The 8,297-nt window shown below is 37.6% G+C and overlaps 2 protein-coding genes across 2 annotated transcripts; both read right to left on the bottom strand.

Moving 5' to 3' along the window:
• Window positions 1–1,334: 1,334 nt before the first annotated feature.
• LOC105440526 (carbohydrate sulfotransferase 3-like) lies at window positions 1,335–2,732 on the bottom strand. Its single transcript, XM_011670808.2, has one exon. The coding sequence runs from the start codon at window positions 2,730–2,732 to the stop codon at window positions 1,335–1,337; it is 1,398 nt and encodes a 465-aa protein (XP_011669110.2).
• A 3,736-nt stretch (window positions 2,733–6,468) lies between these two features.
• Window positions 6,469–8,088, bottom strand: LOC105440528 (carbohydrate sulfotransferase 3-like). Its single transcript, XM_011670814.2, has one exon. The coding sequence runs from the start codon at window positions 8,078–8,080 to the stop codon at window positions 6,602–6,604; it is 1,479 nt and encodes a 492-aa protein (XP_011669116.2). The 5' UTR covers window positions 8,081–8,088; the 3' UTR covers window positions 6,469–6,601.
• Between the last annotated feature and the right edge of the window lie 209 nt (window positions 8,089–8,297).

Below are 8,297 nucleotides of genomic sequence, written 5' to 3'. Positions count from 1 at the left end.
TTTTGTAGTGTCTAACATCAGTGTAATAATCACTTAAGTCGTTCTGACATAATACACATAATACTTAACAAATATGTTGCATTACAATGTTATTATTTACTAAACATAAAAGTGGTTCAAGTTTGGTGTGAGAGGGACAAGCAAAAAGTGCCGACTTGTTTCAGCACTCCGCCATGTTACATGTTACAGGGTAATTTCCTAACCCCTTACATTAGTGACATTACTATTTGTGCATCCTTCAAGTGAAACACAATGTTATCTACCAGTTGAACCATTCTCTTTGCACAATAAGTACATTTTCTAAAACAAAAGATATGAATATCTTGATATCAATATTTGAGTGCAAATTATGCTACTGCCAATTAAAGACCTTTCTGTCTTCACGAAATGTAATTTATGTATATGTCTTGGTATGATGTTTTCAGCAATGCAAAAGTTTAAAGTGATATTTTACTTTGTTTTTCATAGCTTCGAAGGCGTTTAGCAAATACAAATAAAAACTGATGAGGACAGTGGCGTAAACAAGAGGGAACGAGATTCACCGCCATCCCCCAAATTAGTGATGAAAAATGAAAAAAGGAAAAGCGTTAAAAGAGAGGAAGGGTATAAAGAAGGCATCTCAGGACCACATCCCACGTACGGCTCGATAGGTATTCCTCAATGATTCCAGTCCCAACCCGGGGCCCATGGGTGGAAGATCACGCGATCAAACCATTTAAAGAAATCGTTGTCGAACCAACTTTTTGCCTATAAATTTAGCGGGAAATCTTCCAACGAGCCACGGTCCATAGACACTTCAATTTGGTTACAAGGCTAAAAATGGTGGTCAGATTAAAAGAAAAAGAAACCTCTCCCCTCACCCCCAACAAATAATAAAAGCAACAAAATGAATTCCATCTACTTTTGAGGCGTACTTTATACTTTAAAAAAAAAAAAAAAATCGAATTTACCAAAAGAAAATATTGAAAGAGAGACAATTTGCTTTTCAGTACCCCCCCCCCCCCACCCCCAAATATCAATCTGGATCAATTATCAAGAAACATTTTCCATAAACCTCAAATCTCGATCACTGGCCACTCAAACACTATATAGTTCAACTCCTGTTATTTTACTCCATACTAACTCAACGACTCCATGTAGGACATTCCTTATTAAGAAGCTCCGCATATACCAAAGTAGTATCATCGTTATAATATGGACATTTTTGTGAAGATTCAATTGGCTTCAAACATGACGCCAAAACGTAACGGTGAGCATATTGTGACAAGGGTGTTATTTTAAATAAATCTAGATGAAAATATCAACAAACACAATGACCTAGATCAGTTAAATAATCATCTCGTTGATTTTTCCTGGTGAATCAGTTGGCTATATGGTTCGTAACCCATTAGTTCTAAAACGTCCTTGCATTCCTCCTCAATCTGCCCGACTTCCATTTCAGTAAGATCTTTGATCCAATGTGTAGCTGCGACTTGGGAATTCCTGTGAGTTGAAAACAAATCATTTTTTCTGACTGTCTTGCGCGTGTTCTTTATCACCCAATCCTGAACTTCCTTTTTAAAAGGAATTCCGACGAACCTGTAGAGGTCTTGAGTGACCTTCAGAGGAGTGTCTGCAAAGTCTTCATACCTGACGAGGTAGTAACGACTTTGCAACCAAGTGGGTAGAAGATCAGGTGAAACAACTGCGTTCTTTCTGATCCACTTGCACATTCCTCGAACAGTCTGTCCGGTTTCTGGAGTAACGCTGAAAAGGTTGAGAGGCTTCAGTCGTCCATGTTTAGGGACTTGAGAACGAACTGTCGGAGATATTTTCCCCGAGTAACTGAGCTTGTATTTGATCCTGGACAATGCAGAGCCCCTAGGGTCACGAACTAAATGGATGATCTTCAGATTGATGTTATCGTCCACCATCAATGGTCTTAGGAGTTCGAGATCAACTCGGATCAGCTTCGAAGCAACTCGGCCTTTGTACTTCCGGCACAAACCACTCATCCAGCCCGTTGATTTTATCCTACACCTCCTTGAAGCCTTGCATATTGCTTTGTTCTTGTTTTTCCCGCCCCAGCCACCTAATATTTTCACAAAATCCGGATCAAACTGGCACCTTGATAATTTACGCAAGATATTCCTGGACATATTTTGCCGACTCTCGGGCGTAAACAATCCAATGCCTTTCTGTTTTCTTAATTCAGTAGTTGTATACAATGGCTCAAATAAGTAAAACAGATCAGAATTCTGATTGAAAAGCTCCCCAAAGACGCTGGATCCGAACCGCCATTGGGCCATGATGATGATGACTGGAGGAGAATCGGTTGTCTTCTTAGAGACATCATTGATCGTCATATTCTTGTAAAGATCTACGTAGACTTGAGGGTCGTATCTGTAGCTGATGTTTTGATCTAATGACCTCACATCTCCGTAGAAACCATTTTTCATATCTAAAGCTGAAACATTATCGTTTTCCTCTGCAGCATTTGCATCGTCAACAGTTGGTAATAAGCTCCCACCTTTATCGAAATTGTCAAGAACCCGGCCGTCCTCTGTGAGAGATGAAAGCTCAAAATCCACATCGGCGTCACCAGATCCGTTTGATGAAGAGATATTTCTGAGTTCATCTCTTTTTGTAAAGGTCTGTCCAGAGGCACAACTCAAATTCGGAAGACATTGTTTAAGATAAAATGGTTTATGTTCGATCTTTACATACATACGATGCTTGGTAGGCAGATCCATAGAGATAGAGATAAACGAGGAGACAAATATAAATAAAACAGCCAACGAACTCAGCCAAAATACTGTCCGCGAAGTCACTTTCCACTCCATCTCTGTAGATGAAGATGTGATTGGTACCACAACATGCAAGAAATGTTTTTCTTTCTATTAGTTTCTTATTATACTGTCTAATTTCCGGTTTCTTCTGTTCATTCTTGTGGTTTAAAATTATCTGATGAGTGCAAGACGAAAAGCTTCTTTTCGATGTTTCGATGTCACAAATGGTGTTGGTTAGCTGTCAGCATACAAAGCATGTATACAAATATATATGTAAATGTTGGTCGATGTCCCTGGACGACACAAAGGCATGCAAGCACTAGCTGTTATTTGATGTTTAAGGGAAGACTCTTAAGTCACCCGGCCTAGACGCATGATCGAACCACGCACTTCTATTTACTCTCTCTCAGATAGAATATTACCATAAAAATGGGTGGCAATCGCTCCCGGCAATCGCTTTACTCACTTTCATCAAACAGTCGGTGTAGTTTGTTATTTGGCAACGCATTGTCTCTATTCGCGTAACGTGTAGACCTACTCTGACGTAACGTGATGTGTGTGGAGCTGCAACGGTGCAAAAGTCTAATTTAACTAACCGGGATAAAAAAATAAATAATGATGAGCGGCTGAAGAGACTCTATTCTTGTACACTAGACTCTATAGCGAGCGTGTTACAAGAGTTTCAGTCCTGCGTTGACAATACACAATATTTAAATTATAGGAGAACTGGGGATGGGGATTGGATGGATACAAACATCATCAAGTTGTACGTGATTGCCCAAATATTGGTAAAACACGACAGCAAAAACTTTGGAAAAATTAACCTACGTCAACTTCATTGACCTTATCCATCCCTTATGGCATTGAAGTGTTCGAACATTACTTGTTGCGTATTTGAACGTTATTTTTTTTGGGAATATACAATAGCGTTTTGAATTTACCTTTGATTTAATTTAACGATTTTCTTATTGCATCCACCGCTTACGCCCGTGCCTCCCCATAAACATCCAAACACATAATTTTTTTGTTGCTAGGGCTGAGGAGGGATGAACTTGGAAAAGGGAACAGTTGGACTCCTGCTCAACTGAGTTTTTATAGAGAATTGATTATAATTATAACTCTTGTCCTATGTTACATTCAGAATAATTGCGACAACATTCATGTATCATATTTAGGTTCTTTAATTTGCATAAACACATACATTTTCAACAAAGTGGGTTAATTTGCATAGATTTTGTTTTTATTTTCACCTAACAGTGCATTTTAGGGCAGCTATAAATACGTCTTTATTTCTCTACACTTGGGGACAAAAGCAGAATGCATTTTTGTTTTGTTCTGAAAGTAGTTCTAAAAAGTCATTTGAATTCAAAGTGACACGCAATAATCAAATAACCAAGAGTAAAGAATTCGTGAAGTATGTAGGCATTGAGTTGGCTAGCGCAATTTCATTTCCGTCTTTAGTAGAATCAGTTGTGAAAAAGCGAATTCTCGTCTGAAATTTGTGTACAGATATCAAAGTTGTATGGATTTAAAAGCAAGACGTAAACTCTGTTTTGCTCTTATTCAATGTTTATTTGACTATGCTAACCCTGCATGGTATAGTAGTAACAGAAACGAGTCAGATCAAAAGAAGTTGCAAATTATACAGAACAAAATGGTGAGATTCATCAACTGTTCTGGTCCAAGAACTCATGTTGGCTACAGCGAAATTTATAAAGCTGGTTTTCTTGAAGTCAACCAAAGATAAAAACAACTTGTATTGCATCACGTGCATAAAATATATCACACTAGGTCGAATCATTAGATTCGATCCAACTTCGATCTTGTTACTGACTTACATGATTATACAGTGCGTCCAAGAAAAAAAACGAAACCGAGAATTATCGATGTTTTATCATAACTTAATTACAATTATAATTAATAAATGACACATATTTGTAAACATTAGATCCTCCTCTTTCATTTTATGCAACTCATATGATGCATATGTTACGCATGAGGGATCAAAATTGATTTGAAGAGAGGGAACCAAATATTCATTTGGCGGACGGTATCTGAATTTCAAAAAGAAATCATATTTCTAGAAAGTTCAGTTTTTGCCCTTTCATAACTCCTAAATAAGGAAAAATAGGCAAGGAATAACAAAGTTCTGTTTGTTAAAAGTAAGGCTTGCATTTCCTTAACTTTAATAAACGAAATTGTTTTCACTGGCTGCTGCCGTACCAACAAGCAGAATTGACAAAAGACTTGACTCCGTTTCGTTGACAATCAGCTATGCACTAAGTCTTTCGTCTATGGCAGATCATCAACGAAACGAAATATTATGTTGAAGAAACTCTATATCGATGAAGAACTCAAAGACAGTAAATAGATCATATTGATTTATCCTTCATGACTAGGGAAGTGATACTTTCCTTTGATAAAAAAGAAATTTTGTATTCAAATTTCACTACAGGAGTGTAGAGGATACAAGAAGACCACATCAAAGATTTATAACATGAAATACACACAACAATGAAACCACAAAGAATGCACAGATAATAGAAAGTGTGCAATCACAATGTATGAGCTGCAAAATCGAAATTTGTTCATGAAACATCACAGTCAATAACGCTCTATAAATGCCGCGCCTGTCTTTACACAACAGCTTTTTCTATATAGTGAGCGTCATGAATTATTAATGACAACTGAAAAATTGATAGGAATACGCCTAATGAAAAATATAAGATAACCTATTATTTGTATAAATGGTTTGTTTTATTGAAAATCATCTCGCAGCCCAAAGGCTGAATCGTGTGCCCTTTTACAATTTAAAGTCAAACATTACGTGATATAAATTTAAAATTTGTTCAAATCCATAGTAAAAATATAGAATATAAAGATATATATAAATATGTACATGCAGTAATATTTCCTCTCCGATATTTATTGATTTTAACGGGTCGTGTTTGTTTGTAACCAGACCGGCTATTAAAATAGTTGCAATAGATAGTACAAGTGAATTATTGCGTGAGTTTAACAGATTAAAAAGATCAGTAAAATACAGTGATACATTGGAAATTTACTTCAATTTGACAGAAAATACGTTAAGATTTACAATAGTATACAAATATACACTGTCTTGAGAGGTTCTGGTTAAAACTATGCGCAAGAGGTGACTCCAATAGTACTATTTGCTGAGGGGCGCAGCCCCAAAGCAAATGGTACTTTTGGAGTCACCGAGGCCCATAGTTTTAACCAGTACCTCGAAAAGAAGGCATGGTATATTTGTTTTATATCCTGAATGAAAAAATAATGTTTAAAAACAGAAGAATTACAAATTATTAAAATAAGATTTTTTATTCTTTAAATTTTAATAATTTTATAAAAAATGTCAACTCCCAAATAGTACTCTCATATAGTACTTTCTAAAAATAGTTGAAATATTTCTGGTCATGTGATGAGCTGTCAACCAATTAAAAGCCAATACATTTTTGATGCAGGATATAACAAAATATAGATTATACTTTAATATTCATGGGTTTTATTCGGATCATGTGCTGATCGGTTTGTAAACAGGGCAACCTATTTCAAATCGTTACAATAGAAACAAATAGAGAGTGACGGATATAATAGGAGAGAAGGGGGAGATTGAGAAAGAAAGAAAGAAAGAGAGAGAATAGAAGAGACAAAGAGAGAGAAATAAAATATATAGAGAGAGCTAGAGGGGTGGGAGAGAGAGAGAGAGAGAGAGTGTGTGCTAGAAACAGAGGAGAGAATGGAAGCCGCGTAGAAGAAGTTATGATTGATACAGTAATGGTTTGTCAATACAATGACCTAGATCAGTTCAATAATTATCTCGTTGATTTTTCCTGGTGAATCAGTTGGCTATATGGTTCGTAACCCATTAGTTCTAAAACATCCTTGCATTCCTCCTCAATCTGCCCGACTTCCATTTCAGTAAGATCTTTGATCCAATGTGTAGCTGCGACTTGGGAATTCCTGTGAGTTGAAAACAAATCATTTTTTCTGACTGTCTCACGTGTATTCTTTATCACCCAATCCTGAACCTCCTTTTTAAAAGGAATTCCGACGAACCTGTAGAGGTCTTGGGTGACCTTCAGGGGAGTGTCTGCAAAGTCTTCATACCTGACGAGGTAGTAACGACTTTGCAACCAAGTGGGTAGAAGATCAGGCGAAACAACTGCGTTCTTTCTGATCCACTTGCACATTCCTCGAACAGTCTGTCCGGTTTCTGGAGTAACGCTGAAAAGGTTGAAAGGCTTCAATCGTCCATGTTTAGGGAATTGAGAACGAACTATCGGAGATATTTTCCCCGATAAACTGAGCTTGTATTTGATCCTGGACAATGCAGAGCCCCTAGGGTCACGAACTAAATGGATGATCTTCAGATTGATATTATCGTCCACCACCAGTGGTCTTAGAAGTTCTAGATCAACTCGGATCAGCTTCGAAGCAACTCGGCCTTTATACTTCCGGCACAAACCACTCATCCAGCTCGGTGATATTATCCTACACTTCCCCGATGCCTTGCATAATGCTTTGTTCTTGGTTTTCCCGTTCCAGCCATCTAATATTTTAACAAAATCAGGATCAAACTGGCACCTTGATAATTTACGCAAGATATTCCTGGACATTTGCTGACTCTCGGGCGTAAACAATCCAATACCTTTCTGTTTTCTTAATTTAGTAGTTGTATACAATGGCTCAAATAAGTAAAACAGATCAGAATTCTGATTGAAAAGCTCCCCAAAGACGCTGGATCCGAACCGCCATTGGGCCATGATGATGATGACTGGAGGGGAATCGGTTGTCTTCTTAGAGACATCATTGATCGTCATATTCTTGTAAAGATCAACGTAGACTTGAGGGTCGTATCCGTAGCCGATGTTTTGATCTAATGACCTCACATCTTCTGAGAAACCATTTTTCATATCTAAAGCCGAAACAGTATCGACTTCCTCTGCAGCATTTCCATCGTCAACAGTTGGTAATAATCTCTCACCTATATCGAAAGTGTCATGAGCCCGGCCGTCCTCTGTGAGAGATGAAAGCTCAAAATCCACTTCGGCGTCACCAGGTCCGTTTGATGAAGAGATATTTCTGAGTTCATCTCTTTTTGTAAAGGTCTGTCCAGAGGCACAACTCAAATTCGGAAGACATTGTTCAAGATAAAATGGTTTATGTCCGACCTTTACATACATACGATGCTTGGTAGCCAGATCCATAAATACATACGTGGAGACAATAACAACTAAAACAGCCATCGAACTCAGCCAATATAATGTCCGCGAAGTCACTTTCCACTCCATCTCTGTAGATGAAGGTACCACAAATTAAAGAAAATTATTTTTTCCTTTAGTTTCTTATCATCATGTCTGATTTCCGGTTTCTTCTGTAAATGCATGTAGCTTAATCTGATGAGTGCAGGACGAAAAGCTTGTCTTCGGTGTTTAGATGTCCCAAACGGTGTTGTTTAATTGTCAGCATACGAGGCATGTACATGTATGTGGATCGATGACCGATATG

Source organism: Strongylocentrotus purpuratus, unplaced genomic scaffold (genome assembly GCF_000002235.5).
Source record: "Strongylocentrotus purpuratus isolate Spur 01 unplaced genomic scaffold, Spur_5.0 spur5_scaffold_5, whole genome shotgun sequence".
NCBI lineage: Eukaryota > Metazoa > Echinodermata > Echinoidea > Camarodonta > Strongylocentrotidae > Strongylocentrotus > Strongylocentrotus purpuratus.
Note: the sequence above shows the minus strand (reverse complement) of the source record. Positions and strands in the feature narration are given on the sequence as shown.